Source organism: Hyaena hyaena, unplaced genomic scaffold, assembly GCF_003009895.1.
Source record: "Hyaena hyaena isolate Hyena2069 unplaced genomic scaffold, ASM300989v1 scaffold_56, whole genome shotgun sequence".
Taxonomy (NCBI): domain Eukaryota; kingdom Metazoa; phylum Chordata; class Mammalia; order Carnivora; family Hyaenidae; genus Hyaena; species Hyaena hyaena.
Window position 1 is genome coordinate 1,303,767 of NW_024080688.1, and position 20,600 is coordinate 1,324,366.

The following is a 20,600-nucleotide window of genomic DNA, read 5'->3' on the forward strand; positions in this document are numbered from 1 at the left end:
AACATAGCCTCTGGGAGATTAATGAATGATGCGGCATTCAGTCTAGTATGGAACGTTCAGATAAACATTCTGGGAACTGTGTACTTGAAAGACCTATGCATTAAGGTCAGGAAGTTTCAGTGACCAAGATTTAATGAGATGAGCAATATGCCAAGCTGATTAAAGGGTCTCTGAAAAAGGACATTTTGGGGGGGATGACAATAAGTAGGAGAGTAAAGATGAGGTTGTCTTATCTACAGGAAGTCCTTAGCATATAATCTAACCCCTCTTCATTTACAGATGGGGAAATAAAGGCACAAAGCAACCTGCCTAAGGCCTTAACCCAGCTAATACAGAGTTAATGCCAAATTCAGAGTTTTGGCATGGAATCAGACTAGATTCCATGGTCTCCTAATTACTGGATGCTCTCTCCAGTTTCACTAAAACAGTGTTTTTTCAACTGCATCTCCTTACCAGGGGGGAGGGATATCTATGGATACATATTACCAGGAAGTTTCAATTTAAAAAGAAAAAAAACTTTATAAAAAGCTTTATTTAAAAACTTTACGGGGCGCCTGGGTGGCTTAGTCGGTTGGGCGTCCGACTTTCGCTTAGGTCATGATCTCGTGGTTCGTGGGTTCGAGCCCCGCGTCCGGCTCTGTGCTGACTGCCGGCTCAGAGCCTGGAGCCTGTTTCAGTCTGTGACTCCCTCTCTCTCTGACCCTCCCCTGCTCACGCTGTCTCTCTCTCCCTCCTAGAAATAAATAAAACATTAAAAAAATTTAAAAACTTTACTGGGGTATCTTTTATATACCATAAAATTCATTTCAAGCATACGAGTCAATGAAATTTAGCCAATTTACAGAGTTTTGTAACCATCATCATAAATTAGTTTTAGAACACTTTTATTACCCAATTAGATCTCTCATGCTGATTTATAATCAATCCCAGTTCCTGCCCCCCAATCGCAGGCAACCATGAATCTACTTTTCTGCCTTTATAGATTTGCTTTTACTGGACATTTCACATAAATGCAATCATGCAATACATGATCTTGTGTCTGCTTTTTTTTTTTTTTTAATTAAGTAGGCTCCACTCCAATGTGCGACGTGAACTCACTATCCTGAGATCAAGAGTCACATGCTCTACTGACTGAGCCAGACAGGTGCCCCTCTGGCTTTTTTCACTTAGCATTATTTTTTTTAATGTTTTATTTATTTCTGAGAGAGAGAGAGAGACAGCATGAGCAGAGGAGGGTCAGAGAGAGAGGGAGACACAGAATCTGAAACAGGCTTCAGGCTTTGAGCTAGCAGAACTGCGAGATCGTGACCTGAGCCGAAGTCTGACGCTTAACTGACTGAGCTACCCAGATGCCCCTTAGCATTATTGTTTTAAGGGTCATCCATGAGGTAGCATGTATCACAAGTAAGTTCCTTTTTATTGGTGAATAATCTAGGCCAGGCTGCATATGAATATACCATATTTTGATTTTCCATTTAGTTGATGGACATTTAAATTGTTTCCAATTTTTGATAAAAAGTTTTTAATTCTATACTTTCAATTTTCCTTCACTTTAATGATAAAAACTGAAATAATTTATATTTTAGATTATCTGGGTAACTGGATACTAGCAGGTTCAGTAGCAGTTTGTATTTATAATTTCATAAACTCAAATATGGCGTCCAGTACTACTACTTAGTTGTTCAGGATTCATGACAGAAGGACACAATACACAAATGATTCATTTAAGTGAAAACCTAATGACAGATTCAGTGATACTGTCAGGAGGACTGTTCCACAAAAAAGTTCAATCAGAGAAAAGTTGAGAGAGAATTTAATCATATATATGGCAATGAACAGCACTGTAGAGCCTCAGAAAGCATATGTTATAGCACTCATTTCCACTTTGAATTATTAACTTGAATGTTAAGGATTTTGTAACTTGTTATTTGATTTGTTCTGGTTATATATAGGAGCTATACGCATTAAAAGTTGATAGCTAGGGGTGCGTGGGTAGCTCAGTCGGTTGTGTCCAACTTCATCTCAGGTCATGATCTTGTGGTTTGTGAGTTGGAGCCCCGCACTGGGCTCTGTGCTGACAGCTCAGAGCTTGGAGCCTGCTTCAGATTCTGTCTCCCTCTCTCTCTGCCCCTCCTCTACTCGTGCTCTGTCTGTCTCTCTCTCTCTCAAAAATAAATATTTAAAACATTTTAAAAATTTATAGCTAGTTTTGTACATATTTAAGTTACATTATAATAAAAATTATGTGAATGCTGAGAATCATAAGAAATTTTTTCCTTAAAATAAGTCTGTGCTTTATCAAATAAGACATAGCTTTATAAATAACTGAACCAGACTTTAAAAGTGTTTCTAACTCTCTCATTTTATAGATAAAGAAAAAAGAAAAAAGAAAAAGTGGTATGACTTGTACAAAATTATACAGCTACCTAGTGTATAGAGCTAGGTCTAAAATATAGACTCTTCACTGCCATGGCTATAAAACATTTATTTCCAAGTTGTATACTGTTAATCTCATTGAGCCTTTAGTCATTTTATCCACGGAGATATCCGCAGAGATGAATCATGAAACAGATTCATTTTCTAAGTCATATTTTTCTAACAATGACTGAATAATGATTACAATCCAAATCTTTGAGGACCTAAGATCTGGTATTCACATAGCTGGCACAGGAAAGAAGAAAAAGATGTTTTAGCTAAATTCAAGAGTCAAGAGGCATAATGGTACACATAATTGGAAAGTGGAAGACCAGGATTCAACCTTTGGTTCTGCCACTAACTCTATTTATAAACTGTTTCTGTTCACAAAACCACAATGGCTCTGGTCTTAATTCCCCATTTATAAAGTGGAAATAAGGAAAGGAGGTAGATTAGATGACTTCTAACATTTTCCTTTACCTCTTCCATTCAATGAATTGTAAGTGTTTAGGTCTCATCTATTATAAACTTTTGCTAATTAGAATTACACATAACCTCTGCATGGGTTAATAATATTGCTATAACCCACCCACACACCTACCTACTCATCTGCCTTATTGTTCACTATTTCCTAACACATAACTTGAGTTCTATTCAAAAGGATATATCTAGTCACTCTTATGTACCTAAGGCATGGTAGGTGTTCAATAAATGTGGAATGGATACATTAACATGTGAATTAATGTGAATTAATATGTATATTCTTATTTCTGCTATCCACCATGACTTGTTTCTGGCTTCTTGATCTCATTTATGCTGTAACATTTGATGATATTTCCTTGATTAGCAAAAAGTAAATGATCTTTGAGCGTCAATTTATTATTTCTAACTCTTGGTAATTCATTGACATAGGGTCAGTACCACATAATACACCTAAGTTGTTTCATAGGTGTGTTTTATTCCTCCAGGAATGCTATCAAATCCTTTAAAAAAAAACACAAGAGGATATGCCTTTTACTTCATTTATTCTTTTTAGTACAGCATTAGGTGTTCAAGACTTGACTGATTGTTAATTCCAAACAGATAATACCTTTGAAAGGTCTTTTCAAAGGCCTTCAGGAAAGTATACTACCCTAAACTTAAATGTCCACAGGAAACTCAGCCACCTTATATTTTACTTTCAGAAGAGATTCTAAGAAAGACGGTTACTATTCTTTGAATACTGCCCCTATACAAACTTAGAGACCATTATTCAAATACAACATTCCTCTTCCTTACATGCTTTTCCCAGCTAAAGAACCAGTTTGTCACATTAGTGCTCTGGACCAGATTCAGTTTTTCGTACTTGAAAATTCTAGTATAATAATTCCTTGAGTTGAACACAGAAAGAGGCTCGAGCTGTGAAAGGGCACAGGGTTCTAAACAAGGCTCTACTACTTATCAATGTCTTTGGGCAAGTCGATGAGCACTCCTAGGCTTCAATTTCCCCATACGTAAAATGGAAATTAACATCTACTCTGCCCTACGGGGACATTATGTGGAGTAAATATTTTACTATCTGAAAACAACTTTACATGTTTTAAAACTCTATGCAAATGTAAGATATTATTATTTTCCTATTGTTGCCAGAACACTAAAAGCATTTTCCTTATGGTTATAATTTAAGAGCTCCACTCAGTACATATTAAAAAAATATACATATGTAAGAAGGTTGAAAGGAACTACACTATTTTAGTTACTTCTGGGTGATGGGATTAAGAATGATTGTTTTTTGCTTTATATTTCTCTGCATATTTTTCAATAGTAGCTACCACTCTTAGAATTTCAAAAGTTACAAAGGCCCCTGAGTGATTCAATCAGTTGAGCATCTAACTCTTGAGATGGGCTCAGGTCATGATCTCAAAGTCGTGGGACTGAGCCCCATGCTCCAAGTTGAGCGTGGAGCCTACTTAAATTCTTTTTTTCTCCTTCGACCCCATCACCTCCCGCTATACTCTCTCTAAAATGAAAATTATATATATAATTAAAAGTTATTTTAAATAGAATAAAGACATTCTACAACAGTAGAGTATTAAAAAATAAGAGCTGTTGGGGCACCTGGGTGGTTCAGTCACTTAAGTGTCCAACTTTGGCTCAGGTCCTAATCTCATGGTTCGTGAGTTTAAGCCCCACATTGGATTCTCTGCTGTCAGCACAGAGCTCACTTGGGATCCTCTGTCCCCTTCACTCTCTGTCCCTCTTTGTACCACCCCTCAAAAAAATAAATAAATAAACAAAAATAATAGCCTTCAAGTCTGGAGGACTCTTAAAAAGAGAGTATTTTATGGTTAATAAAATTAAGTTTCTGAATAGACTATTAAAGTAAATGGAAGATATTCAGCTAAGTTTTTCAAAGAGCAAGGTTATCAAGAATAACATGTTTCCATTTTTCTAAAGAACTATTATCTTCCATCTTTTTTTTTTTTTTAATTCTGTGAAGTGCTTCTACTAGATCTCAGCATCACCAGTGCTCATAGAGTATCAAGAGGTGAGAGACTAACAACATGGAAAACCTCAGACAGGAAGCTTAACGTTAGTATTGCATAAAAGATACCACAAACTCCTGACCTGGTTCTTGTCCTCCGCCTCTCCCATGAGCAGCCAGTATTAATCTGGTGGATCTTGTGATGGTCAGAATGCATTCACAAATCACTTTCCAGCTCAGCTCACATCTTATTTACTGAAAATTCTGATCAGTAGCCTTCTGATTCCAGTACCCTCCTAACCCTAATATTATTTCTCCTTTAATAAGTTCTCCTCATTCCCAGCCCTGACCTCCTGATTAGTGTCTCTGAGGGGTGAAACAAGGTGATCCTACACTTTATTACCCAGCCTGGGACACTTTCAAGAGTGAAAGAGGGCAATATTAAAAACAACATTTGAACAACAGGTATACACCAAGACTGTCACAGGCAACCAGGAACATAATCACTTTAAATTCAGCAGAGTGGAGCCATTTGGCCGGCTCAGCATGTGACTTTGGGGGTGGGGGATGGTCACGAATTCAAGCCTCTCTCTGGTCATGGAGCTTTCATCAGGAAAAAAAAAAAAAAAATCAGCAAAGTGAGGAGATCTAAGAGAGGAGAAGTTTCATGATGTCTTTGGGCCTGGCCCTGAAACTAGGTCAAGGCTGCCATTGTATTTCTGCACATTGCCTTCCACTTCTAATGGTTGTTAGCTTGTGAATGTAGGAATCATATGAACACTTTTATTGGAAATTTATAATTAAAAGTAGTGAAGCAAATTTTCTTTGTTTGCTTTTCTTTTCTTTTTTCCTTAATGTGAAAGGTTCACACAGGGCAGTTGTTTTGCAAAGGAGGGTGTGAATTGCAAAGGTTTTGCCCTAGGCTGTCTTGCATTAAGAATTGTTGTATCTGGCCACTTTTCAAGCAACCAGATGTGAAATAAGTAATGCCCACTTGGATTACAAATCTCATTTTAATATCTTTCAACATAAATAACAATAACAGTCAATATATCTATTTCTAGGCTTCCAAGAGGTGAGAGACATTAACCACACAAGAATCACACTCTAGAAAAGCTAAAGAAGACAATGATTCTGTTACAAATACTATCAAATGATAAAAAAAAAAAAAAAAAAAACTTATTTCAAAGAAGGCTGCAAAATAAAATTTGTTTGATGGCTAACCAAAGCATCAATAGTAGTAAAGACCAGAATAATGCAATTCAGTAAATTTGTTAACGCTTGGGAAATCTTAATCATAAGCCTTAGCTATTGAAATGATTGTATTCTGGGGTTATTACTAAGTCTGCTATGGTCCCACCCAGATGACCTAAGGCAATATAGGCTTTGATGGTACCAGTCCTAATATATTCTCTGAAGAGTATACAGAACTCTCACATTGACTAAAAAGCACCTTAACATCAAATTCCTAACAACAAAACCCTTTACATCCATCCGAAACTACAAGTGAATGAATTTAGCTACCTTGAATGAAAATTAACAATAAATTCTATTATTCTCAGCTTTGTAGTATAATGGTGATCCATCAGATTAGGCTAGTCTGATAACAGTTCATACTACTCATGTCCATAACCATAAATGAGATTAAGACATGGGTATATACAAAATGAAGGAGAAAAAATTAAAGATAAACTTAAGAGCAAAGAAGTTAAAACTGCAGAGAGCTATACAGTGGGATAATAGAGATAAAAACAGACCAAGTGCACAGGGGAGGTAAATGCTGGAACACATACTATCTACTGGAAGAATTCAGGATAGGGCTATTTTTATCACAAAGTATAAAATAGTCAGTAACACCTGTATAGTCTTGTAAAGTGTCCAAAGCAGTTTTACATATATTATTGATTTAATCTCAAGAGGTAGAAATTATTTCCATTTTATTGAAAATTGAGACTCAGGGAAGCTAAGTGACAGCCTAGAACATCTGACCAAACAGTAAACTCTGAACTTAAAAATTTAACACAAATTAATAAACATTTGCTGAATGAATCCAGTCAAAAAATTTTCGCTATTTACAAGACACTGTGGGAAATATAGAGAAGGGTAAGCCTGCCCTTAAGGAATTTATATCTTGGTGAAACAAGCTGCAAAGAGGTGAAAAGTTAAGCAATGATTCATGATTAGAATAAGATTCTAGCCAATGATAGAAGAGATGTCACAAGGCAGCACCTGTTTAATTGCCAAATAAATGAAAAATGACTAAGTTTCACAGGGACTCCTGAAGAGCATGTCAGAAAGGGCTGGCTCATAGAAAAGGCTCCATGGAAGAAATGGGAGGCTGGCTCATAGAAAAGGCTCCATGGAAGAAATCTAAAGCAAGGGCTTATATACTGAGCAAGATAAAGATACTACAAGAGTGTGACCTCTTCAGAGGCAAAGGCCATGTATCTATGTCACTTTCATACTGATGTCACAGAATCTCAGTAACTTATTACATGATTAAAGACCATCATCTGGCCAAATGATGAACTGATTACCAACTGGATGAATAAACACATGGATGGGAAGTGTGGAGCATTCTAGACAGGGGGAAGGGGCAAAACTATGCCTGGGGGATAGTGAGTGCAAACAAACTAATGTGCTTATCCGAGTTCTTACAGTTAGAGGATGCAGCAGGAGTCAGAATTTAGGCCTCCTGACTTCCAGTGAGGAACAGAGGTGTAAAGGGAAAGAATACAGGTTTTAAAATTAGATGAACTTACTCTAGAATCCCAGCACCACCCCATGCCAGGGCTGCAACTTTGGGAAGCTACTGAATCACTTCAAGTTTCAATTTCCTCATTTGTAGAGAAATTATGTATGTAAAGCACTTAGAAGTGCTTGGCACAAAGTATAAATGTTAGTCTCCTTCTCCCCAGACTCCATTTTAAAGGGGATTTTATTTTATTAAAAGATTCACTTTGGTATTGCTACCATTGGAAATAGCCCACGTGCAGGTGACTCATGACTTAATCTACTCAAATCTAATTTAGGTGTAACTTTTCAGATGGCTCTTTACTGCACACATATCTGTAATGTCAGCAGAATAATTTTGAAAGAACTGAATTATATTTGGAGTCAGTGATCAAAGAGTACACATTTTGATAAAATTAACAGTGCTGAGTGAGGCACCTGGGTGGCTCAGTTGGTTAAAAGTCCAACTTTGGCTCAGGTCATGATCTTGCAGTTTGTGGGTTTGAGCCCCATGTTGGGCTCTGTGCTAACAGCTCAGAGCCTGGAGCCTGCTTCAGATTCTGTGCCTCCCTCTCTCTGCCCCTTCCCTACTCACAGTCTCTCTCTCTCTCTCTCTCTCTCAAAAATAAATAAACATTAAAAAATTTTGAAAAAATTAGCAGTGCTGAGGAGTATACCGATATACCTGGTTCTACTAAGTTAAAATTGTATAAAACCCCAGCTATTAAATAAAAACAAATGCAATACAACTTTCATTAACTATTAAATACCCTTACTGTACTGAAAGTTGTTCCTTTATCTTTAGAAAAAAATGGACAAATGCTATGGGGGTTGGGGAGAAAGGCAGTTAAGAGTATTTGTTTTTAAAAGCAGCTTCCAGACTATTTGCTGAGATAATCTTTAATATTTTCTAGATCTTCAAAAAAATGTCCTGCTATTCAAAGTGAAACTAAGACATTAAAAGTTCTCAAATCACCAATTCAGTTATCTAAATTCAATTTAAATTTTGTTTCACCCTAGAATATTTACTAAGACAGAAAAATGGCTTATCATGTTTAAGAAAGATTTTATAGAACCAGAAGTGAAATGGGTTTTCTCGTTGGCTGAGTTAACCAGAAATTCAATTTTACCACTGTAACATTTCACATGATTAGATTCTGGGAAAAGGATTGGAAAAATTAATTTGACAATCAGTAGCATAATGCCATCTATCCCTGTGTGTCAGGTAGGTACACATTCCACAGAACAAGCCATTTAACAGCTCCATCAGAGAGCAGACCCGTGAGTCCTTGCCTTTCTTGCACTGCTGTGTCTTCTTTCTGGACCCTGAGATACTAATTACCCTGTCACTCAGGCTGATCCTTCCTCAAGGCTGTCTTAGGCTCTTTCACAATTCTAATTTCATATGCTCTCCCTAGGCAATCCCATTATAGAAGGTTTCAAATATCATGGATGTACTGAAACCAAATCTGTATCCCTGCCCTGGTTGCCTCTTCTGTGCTGCAGCTCTGCGTATGAACATCTATTGAGGATGTCCACTCAAATACCTCACTGGCAACTCAACAGCAACTGGTCAAAAACTGCAGTCATCACCTATTCCTCAAAACATGTCTCTCTCAGTGAGCCCTATCTTTATTTATTTATTATTTTTTTTTCTGGGGTCGCTTTTCACATTTTATTGGCCACAGGGGAGGGGGCCTCCTCCACATCACCGGAGGTGCTCACAGTTTCTTCAGCCACTCCAAGCTTGGACCCTCTGGGTCCTGGGGGTGGCTGGGCACGTCAGACATGTTCCCATCATCTCGGAGGGGCACTGGATAGGTGTAGGGCGTGACCTGGTTGATCATGGTGGTGTATTTGGTGAAGGGGCTGATGGTGGGCAGAATTATAGCGAGGTCCCCGATAGTGAAGGACGCGACCAGCACCGGCTCCTTGGCCCAGACATCCTTGAGGAAGGCGGTGAGTCTCTTGGCCATCTTGGTCTCTGCAGCAGCGGCCGCCGCCCTATCTTTAGTATATAGCTCCAACAATCTCCCAGCTGATCATGCCACCCAAAAAGGGAATCTTAACTGACTGCTATAATGCCCACATGCAATCAACCACTACATCCTTTTGATTCTACCTGTTAAATACGTTTAGCCACTTCTCTCAATCTTCTCTATCATCCTTAACCCAAGATATTCTCATCTCTTACACATATCTTTGCTGTAGCTTCCTACTTGGGTCTCCCTACATCTATTGGCCTTATCGCCTTTCCAATCAATTCTGCACCTGCAGCCAGATTGCCCTTTTATTTTATTTTTTTAATGTTTTATTTATTTCTGAGAGAGAGAGAGAGAGACAGAGAGCAGGAGAGGGTCAGAGAGAGGGGGAGACACAGAATCCGAAGCAGGCTCCAGGCTCTGAGCTGTAAGCACAGAGCCCGACGCGGGGCTTGAGCCCATGAACCGTGAGACTATGCCCTGAGCCGAAGTCGGACGCCCAACCAACTAGGCCACCCAGGAACCCCCAGAGTGCCCTTTTAAGGTGACAGCTCAGATTACATCACTTCCTTATTGAAACTCTGTACTGACTTCTAATTGTCTTAAATCCACTGGAATAATCTGGTCCCTGTTTACCTCGGAACCCTCTTTTCACTTCTTTTCTTCATTTAAACCAGTAAGTAAACTATGCTTTTTTCACCTCAGGGCCTCCACACATGTTATTTCCTCTGGAACGCTGCTCTTCTCAGGGCTCCCTTAAACTAACTCCTGTTCTCTCTTCGACTGTCAGCATAAAAATCTCTTGCCCAAACCCTCAGATGAGGTTAAACCATTCAATATGATTCCTATTACCTTTCTCCTCCCGCATACACATCATTTTAGTTATTCCTTGTTCATTTTCTGCTTTCCCACTGTATTTTAAACTCAGTGATGATGGGATCCCTGCAGTATCCCCATTCTGTCACAAAGAACACTGAATAAAGCCTTAGTGCTGGTTGGCTTTATTAATCTGTTGTGTTATTCTGGTGAGTCACTTAACTTTTCTAGGCCTTCTTTGTAAAAGGAAAGGCGTTGGATTTGATCAGCATTTCTTAAACTTACTAATGTATGGGTTCCTTTTAAAGGAAGAAAAAAAAAATCTTAGATACCTGCCAAGGTTGTGTCCTCAGGTTCCCCAGAGGTCCTATAATCTCCAGTTGAGAAAAGTGATATAAGAAACCATTGAAATGTCCTTGAATTGTGAAATTTTGGCTTTTTCATAATTACCTTTTAGATTATTATTAGTATAAAAATGCAGTATTTTAAAATTCTAAAACTCTCAGATCCCAAGAATATATTTGTGGATCCTTCCTCAAAGAATCTTTGGATCTCAGTTTGAGAAAGAGATGGCCTCTTCCAGGTCTAACATTGCATCATACTAAGAAAATGGATGTTTGTTTATTTGTTACCCCTCTCCCATTCCTCCACATGGGCTCATTAAACTGAGATTTGGGAAAGAATACAAGGAATTCCACGGTATAAAGGCATTCAGAAAAAAATCTTCCATTTGAAGAGAGAGTCCTAGGTGCTCATTTTGGTTAACAGGATGAAAGTCAATGTGTGTGGCAATGAAAGGCAGATAGAAAGTATTTCCCTGAGCTCAAATTATCTTTTTTATTATACACAGAAGTATGAGAGAACACAAATTAAAAAGTGAGAGAACAATAAAATGGCAAAATGCAAACAGCCCAATTAAAAAAAAGAAAGGCAAAGGACATGAACGGACATTTGACCAAGGACATACAGATGTCCAGCAAGCACATGAACAGATACTCAAGATTATTAGTCATTAGAGAAGTGCAAATCAAAGCTGCAACGCGGGTACAGTTCACACCTACTAGGGTGGCTATAATCAAAAATATGGGAAACGACAAGAGTTGAGGAGGATGTGAAAATCAGGGCCCTCGTACATTGCTGTTAAGAATGTAAAACAGTGCAGCAGCTATGGAAAACAGTTTGGTGGTTCCTCAAAAAGAAAACACAGAATTATCACATGAGCCAGCAATTCTACTTCTAGGTACAGACCTAAAGAATTGAACACAGGGATGCAAACAGATACTTGAACACTTAAAGGTTCATTGCAGCCTTATTCACACAAGTCAAAAGGTAGGACCAACCCAAGTGTCCAGCAACAGATGAACAGACAAGCAGAACATGGTATGTACATACAATGGAATATTATTCAGCCAAACAAAGGAACGTAAGTTCTGATATGTGCTACAACATGTATGAAGTTTGAAAACATTGTGCTAATAATGTGATATAAACCATACACCAAAGGACAAATACTGTATGAACCCATTTATATGAAACAGCTGCAATAGGCAAATTCACAGAGACAGAAGGTAGAACAGAAATAACTATGATCTGGGGGGTGGGTAATGGGGAGTTACTGTCTAATGAGCAGAGTTTCTGTTTGGATAATGAAAAGTTTTAGATATAGACAGGGCTGGTGTGTGTCCAATGTCGTGAATGCAATTAATGTCACTGGATCATATACTTAAAATGGTTAAAATGGGGCCAAAAGACACAGGAAAAGATGCTCAACATCACTCATCATTAGGGAAATCCAAGTCAAAACCACAATGGGATCACCTTACACTTGTCAAAATGGCTAATATAAAAACATAAGAAATAACAACTGCTATCGAGGATGTGGAGAAAAAGGGACCCTCATGCACTGTAGGTAGGAATGTAAACTGGTATAGCCACTGTGGAAAGCAGCATGGAAGTTACTCAAAAATTAAGAAAAAAAATACCATATGACCCAATACTGAGTATTTCCCCAAAGAAAGTGAAAACACAAATTCGAAAAGATATATGCACCCTTATGTTTATTGATATGGAAGCAACCTAAGTTTCCATTGATAAATGAATAGATAAAAACAATACATACACACACCATGAAATATTGTACAGCCATAAAAAAGGATCAGATCTTGCCATCTGCCACAACATGGATGGACCTAGTATTATATAGTGAGTGAAATAAGTCACACTAAGAAAAACAAACAGCATGATTTCACTCATGTGTGGAATCTAAAAAAACAAAACAAAGTAATAAGCAAAAATAGAATGAGACCTATAAATACAGAGAACGAACTGATGGTTGCCGACAAGGGAAGTGGGGTAGGGGCAAAATGGGTGAAGAGGAGTGGGAGATATAAGCTTCCAGTTATAAAAGGAATAAGTCATGGAAATGAAAGGCACAGCACAGGGAGTTCAGTCAATGGTATCATAATAGTGTCGTATGGGGACAGATGGTAGCTACACTTGTGCACACAGTCTAACACACAGAAATGCTGAATCATTATGCTGGACGCCTGAAACTAATGTAACACTGTCTGTCAACTGTTCTCAAAATTTTAAAAAATTTAAAAAGAAAAAAAGAAAATGATTAAAATGTCAAATTTTATGTTAAATATATCTTTCCACAATAAAAAACATTGACAGAAGAACTTGCCTATTTACTGGTTGGACCACTAAAAGGTTAATGACCTAATAGAGGTAAAAAATATATATACAGTACATTGTTTTAATTGAAAAACTTGTTCTAAATCAAGGATCTCAAGAATTTTCAGTAATAAGTGATCTAATGATCTAGTCATATTTTGGAATTATGGAAGTCCCCATAACTAGTTTATCCACACCTAGCAGTACAGATTCTAATTCTTTGGCTCAAGTTAATTACTAATCATCCTTAATGATGAATATTAGATGCCTCAAGGATAAATGAAGAAGAGTTGAGCTACAAACCTAAACATTCTGATTTCTTACTATCCTTTATATCTTTTTCTAGTAGAGGTGATAATATGTGACTTAAATGACTACCAAAATCAAGGAGAGAAAAGTTAGAGCACATTCTGCACAGTAGGTTCTAAGAGAAGAACTTAACGTTACTTCTTTCAATTTTTAACTTACAGTACGTATGCTTTATGAGGGAAAACAGAGAACTCGAGTGCCATTCAGACGCTAAAGAATTATTTTTATTTGTTCAGTTTGTTTGCTTTGTTTTTCAACTTGATTGTAACAGAAGTGCCATTATTGGCTGAAAAACCCTGGGATTTTAGCACCTCTTTTGGGACATGGATATATGTTTCAAAGAACTTTCCCAAATGTATCAGCTGTACTGTGGAACAATGATCTCTCTTACTACCTTTCAGATTTTGAGTCTGAGTCCTTTCTCAACAGTGCCAAAAAGTCATTCATGCCAGCTGTCATCTTACATTCTCTGCTACAGTCTTCATTCTCTTTGATTTGGACTCTTCACTCTTTTAAAAATATTGCCAAGTAAGTGAAAAGAGACAATGTCCTTCGTTTTACTCAAGCTGCTTGGAATTAAACCCCTAAGTGAGAAAGGTAACATCTATTCATAATAAATATTCTGTTCTTCAGGCTTCTCTTTTCTGGATTTCTTACAGAATGCCCAGAGGCCAGGCTCTCAAATTATCTAAATATAAACAAAATGCTTGTTTCCTGACTGAGACCTCATCTGCCAAGATTCCACTACGACTGCTGATTTATAGGTGGCTCTAACTCTCTAAGCACAGAAGGCTGTAACAGAGGTGGGGACACTGCCCGTGGTCAGGCAAACAGAACAGCTAAAATAAAACCCACAGCACTCTAAAGAGGAAGAAGCAAATTAGGGTAAAGCATCCAGTTTCCTTCTCTTTTACCACTCCATACTTTTTACTCTACCTCTCATATTCTAAATTACAAGATAATCTTTACGACATAGCTTATATGTGTGTCATAGTAAACTGGTGACTCTTAAAAGAATACTGTGTATTTTGAAAAAACTAAATACTCAAAATTGAACTTTAAAGAAAGAAATTAAAAAATCGTTTATCCGTTCCTTTGAGTTCATATTTTCCCAGGATGGCTGACTCTACACGCTATGCTATGTCCACTCAAAACCCAGGATAACTAACTAAACAGCTTCCACTCAGCATTCAGTTTTTTGATACTTGGTTGTCCTGCCTGATATTTCAGTTTCTATCCAAGAATCAAAAAGCCATTTATTGAAGTCTGCATTTTTATGTAACCCATGTAAACAAATACTGTAAATGTGTAACTCAGGGCAAGGAAAGACCAATAGTAATCTGCAAGCCTGAAGTCTGGTAATGAAAGGGATAAAAAGACATCTTCAGATCACCAGATCACTGAAAGTGAAGTTGGCTAACAGTGAAATGTCAACTCTGGCTTTAATTCTTCATCAGAAAGATGAAAAGAATCAGTGACTCTCAAAATAGCACTAAGTAAAATTCAAAATATTCTAGAAAGTAGTATAAAGTATGTAAAAACATGGCATTTGCAAAATTATTCCTGTAGTCAGTTTTCTCACTTAAGAACTGTGCCCAGAGGTGTCTCTGTTGATTCTGGTATGGCTGTCCCATCTCCACACACCAAGCATTAAAGCTACAAACTGGCTTACTGTTTGAGTGGTCTGAAAAAAGTATGTTCCATATCACCGAACTGCTGTAAATTTAAATCCATTTCCTCTAGTTCTCAGCGTCTTTTGGCAGAATATTTCTAAGAGTGTAATAAACTATATTGTCATACTTCAGGGTTTTTATAACTCCATCTACTTGGGGTTGAGGAGGTAATAAGAACTCATAAGGAAGTAAATGTATTATGGTGACATTTTATAACCTTTAGCTAGCCTGGGGACAACTGAAATCATGTGTTTAAGATGGAAAGCATTACTAAATTTGGGATGACTTCTTGTGGCATTCTTTTTCCTTACACCAACATCACTAAATTTGTTCAGAAATAGATTTCAGGGTTTTTTTTTTTTTTTAAATCACTTTTCCTTTAATTCCTTTTCCAGAAAGGAAATGTTCTTGGTAAATTTTAAATTAATAAAAGATGGGAAACTAGGATACTAATTAATTTTTAAGTTACTACAAAAGATAATTTTGAAAAATCCTGAGATTTCCATTGAATGGTTAGTCAATTCCCCTTGTTTTTGTTGTTGTTTGTTTGTTTACAAGAAATTAGCTGAGCAGCCAAATGAAAAACAATTAAAATGATACAAAAACAAGGCAGGTACATGACTGTTATAACATAATTAACATGCCTCTGAATTCTCATGAGGGAGACTGATAAGAACGATCAAAGTAGAGAAAAAACCTGGAGAAAGTACTATACTCTCTACTGGTACATTCTGTGCTGTAACTCACCTTTCATTCATTTACTAAATATTTACTGAGTTGTTACTGTGTAGCAAGCATTATGTTCTATGGAGAACAGGATATAGTCCTTGCCTTCAAGAGTTTGCAGTTAGCAATACACTCAGACATTTTAATAATTTTTACTAAAGGAGAAAGGAATATATCCCAAAATTTTGATTTGTGGACTTCAAATTCTACAGATTTCCTTTGAGCTCTAATTTTAGTTACCTCTGCCTGCAAATTCTTTTGATATATAAAGCTGTATGACTGCCATACCTGTGAACAGATCAAAGTTGACGCATTCTACTTGCTTGGAAAATTAAGTATTAGATGGGTCTTTAACGATCAATTTGTCTAACCTAACCTAATTTGTCTAACATATGGGGAAACTGAATCTACAAGAGGGAAAGATATCTGATTAACGTCACTTGGCTGCCATGTTTTTATTTTAATTATTATTTTTTAAAAAATTTTTTCTGAGAGAGACAGCATGAGCAGGGAGGGTCAGAGAGAGAGAGAGACACAGAATCTGAAACAGGCCCCAGGCTCTGAGCTAGCTGTCAGCACAGAGCCCAACACAGGGCTTGAACCCACGAACCGTTGAGCCGAAGTCGGACGCTTAACCGACTGAGCCACCCAGGTGCCCCCATGTTTTTATTTTAGTGAGCTTTTCTTCCAAGTAAGACATAACTTTGGGAATATCTTTATAACTAGTGCTTTTATAAATCTGTGCTTATCTGACACCTTTCTTCTTTACCCTACCTCTATCTCCACTGGGAGAGTGGTCACATTAACCTCATAATCCTTTCTTCCAAACTTAGAGGAAGCAGTCTTTTCTCCCCAGAGAGTCTGTTTCTTTTGAATGGCTATCCTGAGACCTCACCCCTATACTATTTCCTCTTTCTCCACTGATGTGCTCTCTCCTGACTTACTGATTAGCTGCTCTAGAAGAAATGTCCTCCTTGCTGCCAAAATTCTTAGTGGTCTAAAATCATTTCCTTTTCACATACCACCTATTACCCTCTAAGCTCACTGAAACACCCTTTCTAGAGTGTTGGACATACACTCTAATCTTAAATGATGGTCTCCTCCTTTTAACTGTTAATGGCATTATTTCATTCTTCATTCTTCTTGATCTTATGCTGTCACTTTATATTTTATTTCAGTAAAAAAATACATGAGCTTGGGAGGCAGAAAGATCTCTGTTTCAATCCAGATTCCACCCCCCACTGGCAGGGTGCTCTCAGGCAAGTTACTGAACCATGCTAAACTTTACTTTATTCACCTGTAAAATAGGGATAATCATAATTCCCATTTTACAGGGTTATTGTAAAGACTAAATAAAGTTATATATGTAAAGTTATTACCACAATGCCAGGTAACAAGAGATACTAAGTGTTGTTTTCTTTCCCTTTTCCTAAAACTCTCTTTATTTGGTATCGATGATACCTCTTCTTCCTCTCTCTCATCTTCATCTTCCAAACTTCACCTGTGTGTTGTTTTTGACTTCACCTTCACTCTGTGCCTACGACACGCAAATCAGCAAGCTAGTTCCACCCGCTAAAATGAGGCTCATCCCATCTTCAGATCTCTCGAGTTTATTTCTACTTAGATATAACACCTTTTACTTCAAATTCAACAAGTCTATAAGCAAGCTCATCTTTCTTCCTGCAAGAGTCCCTCTTCTCTATTTCTCTGAATATCTCACCTCTGTATCAGCCAAAAGTTCATCTTTGACCCTTTTTTCTTTCATCCTCTTCATTTCTTATTTAGTCACCAAATCTTATAAGTTATCAAGATATCTCTTTCACGTGCCCCTTCCACAGAGAGCTTCTGTCTTACCTCTTCCCCATCCCCACATCTTCAAGTTCCCAACGCCTCCTAGACCAAGTTCCTCAGTCCAGTGTTTGTACCCTGCCAAACCCAGCCCTTTTCCTCTGTATGTGAGCTTCCTACTGACTCGAGTGCAACATGCCCACCAATAATCTTGAACTTCCTACCCCATGATGCCCATGTTACAATTTCCAGCTTCTTCCTCCTCATGTAGCCATATCCTTACTTCCAGGTGCAAGCATCTAATGAAACTACTCCCAACTCCAGCTCTGCATGTGTGTTTTCTGCCACAAATTTGTACTATACGTTTTTCCTCAGTCACACATTGCCCAGCTCTGTTATTTAATTCTCTCAGGTATTCTCTATGTATAGATAGGTACTGTCTTTGACATTAAGACTGTGAGCAAGAACTGTCTCATCTCTTTTGTCTAAAAGAGTGCTGGCTATATAAAAGTAGTTCAATATATACTTGTTTAATGAATAATACACATAAGCCAGTTACCAAAAAAAAAAACACAAATAACTGTCCTAGCCCTTTCTCTGACTTAGAAGCCCTGCTTCAAATGCAATAGAAAATTGAAATAAATGTTCTTCATTCCTGAATTATACAGGTAAAAAGTAGCCAATTAGTACTTCTGTGTTTTTACAGATTCACTTTCAACATTTGCAAAAAGAAAAAGCCTATCTAAAGGTTAAATCTACAAAATTATAAATATATATAATATCACAGCAATTCTTTTCTTAAAATAAGTCAATTCTGTATATCCTTTGCATCTCTGGTTGGTAAATTTTAAAATAATATTTAGGCAAGCCTGCATATAAGACTGTGTTTAGTTAGTAGAAATAAAAGTATATCTGAGTCATTTAATTTTAATTACAGTATCATTTTCATACTGGAACAATATTTGCTAGGAATTGTGTTACGCACTAGGGATACCCAGAGGATAGCCTCTGCTCTCAAGAAGCTCACTCCTAATACTGACTATAAAATCATTAATAGTCTGTATAATGATCAGTATATTCTAGTTATGAACCAAATGTTGTGAGAGGAACCACTGAGCAGTTGGTGTGGCTGAACCACAATACTTGTGGTAGCAAATTGGAGCGCGCAGCCTAAAGGGCTACCTGGGCTGACCACAAAGTTTCTAATGCTCCCTGAAAGGAGGGTAAAATGGAAACACACAGGGTTTTACAAAGGTAACTGTCAACTTGGAGGGTGAAATGAAAACAGTAAACTGTTGAGTCAGATAACTTGTAATTTTCAGGTAAGGAAAATCTTAACTAAATCAACATCACAGAAAATAAAAGGTTGGAAAAACAAATCAGTAGCAGCAATCAGTAGATTCATATACAGAAAGTTTTTTTTTCCTCCTACCACATTTGGCACTGGAGAGCAGAGGTGTACAAAAAATGTATACTTAGATTCTTACTTGCTGTTGCTATTACTTTTATTCCAAAGTCTGATGGATAAAAATAGTCTATATACTAAGAACACAACTTGGCAGCATTTTTTAGAACTTCCATGTTTCACTTAAGGTGAAAGTCAAGTCACTCCAACACATTCCAGCTACCAACCCATCCCAGGTCAGTTATTCTTTAAAAGGATGTGAACTTAAAGGAAGTTAGTCTACTTCATCAGACACAGAGGCACTGCACTTTTTCTGGTAAAATGTGGTAGAGTACAGATCTCTTAGACATCATTCTTTACATATTGGTGCTTAAAATAAAATTAAAAAAAAAAAAAACAAAGTAATACAATGAAGGGGCTTAACACTTTTCTTGAACAAGATATTTTAAAAACATACTAAATAGTTGCAGAGATTCTTTGCCACATAGTGGCAATATATTATTATGGAGTCTAAAGTTAACTAAATGCAGAAATATCTGAATAATTTCAACAAATGGCTCTTGCTACTGAATGGGCCCCAGCAGGTAGAATAACCAGGTATGTTCCTATAAATCCTTAAATTGCTGAAAACACATAATCAGCATTAAGGAAAGAAATAGTAGCAGGTCAGAACACAAAAACTGTTCCACTAAACAGTGCATTCTGTTCCACTTTAACTGGTAATAAGAAGTACAAAATAGGGGTGCTTGGGCGGCTCAATCAGTCAATCATGTTACTCTTAAAATTTCAGCTACAGTCATGATCTCACAGTCATAAGATAGAGCCCTGCATCAAGCCCCACTCCAGGCTCCACGCTGAGTGTGGAGCCTGTTTATTCTCTTTCTCCCTATGCCCCTCCCCTGCTTACACTTTCATCTCTCTCTCTCAAAAAAAGTACAAATTAAGGAATAAGTATATGCATTTCTGTAAAGCAACAAATAAATACATTTTCAAGACACATTTCCAACAGTGCATCCTCAAAAATTAGTATGTACTAGGAAACAATCATCCTGATGGCCTAATACTTGTACAGTATTACAATATAATGGAGTGGCGTCTACTTAAATCCCACCCTTTTAAAAATGACTTGGATTTGGCCAGTGAGTGAAGCACTGATGAGGATGTCCTGGTGACTTTTAGCTTGAGTAGGATGGAATAAGTCACTTGTCCTCTGTCCATTTTGATTTCATTTGGAGAAGATGAAAATTTAAGGCAAAAATTCTAATAATACCTTAAAGCTATATATTGCTGTAAGAATTTCCTAAGCCCTTTATATATTTGATCTTACTTGAGGCTCACAATAAATATCTCCCACCTAACAGATAAAGAAATAGAGATCCCAAATTTTAGGGAACTGCCAATTAACAGAAGAGGAAAGATTACAATCCAGGTATCCTCAACTCCCAAAACAGTGATGTTCTCTGGAATGGCATAGTTAGCATTTTTCTAAAACATATCTAGAGGTCAGTGTTGGTATAAAGTCTCTATAGTAAAGAGACTGGCTAGCTCAGTAGGAGGAGCATGTGACCTCTGATCTCTCGGTTATGAGTTCCCCCATATAGGGTCTAATGCTT

The 20,600-nt window shown here is 37.3% G+C and overlaps 2 protein-coding genes across 3 annotated transcripts in view; both read right to left on the reverse strand.

The window, feature by feature from the left end:
* PPARG (peroxisome proliferator activated receptor gamma) overlaps nt 1–20,600 on the reverse strand; it is a 134,785-nt gene that overhangs the window by 83,851 nt on the left and 30,334 nt on the right. The window lies entirely within an intron of this gene.
* LOC120231292 (NADH dehydrogenase [ubiquinone] 1 alpha subcomplex subunit 3-like) lies at nt 9,274–9,609 on the reverse strand. The gene has a single exon (XM_039231313.1). It carries the CDS (start codon nt 9,586–9,588, stop codon nt 9,334–9,336), a length of 255 nt encoding a protein of 84 aa, XP_039087244.1. The 5' UTR covers nt 9,589–9,609; the 3' UTR covers nt 9,274–9,333.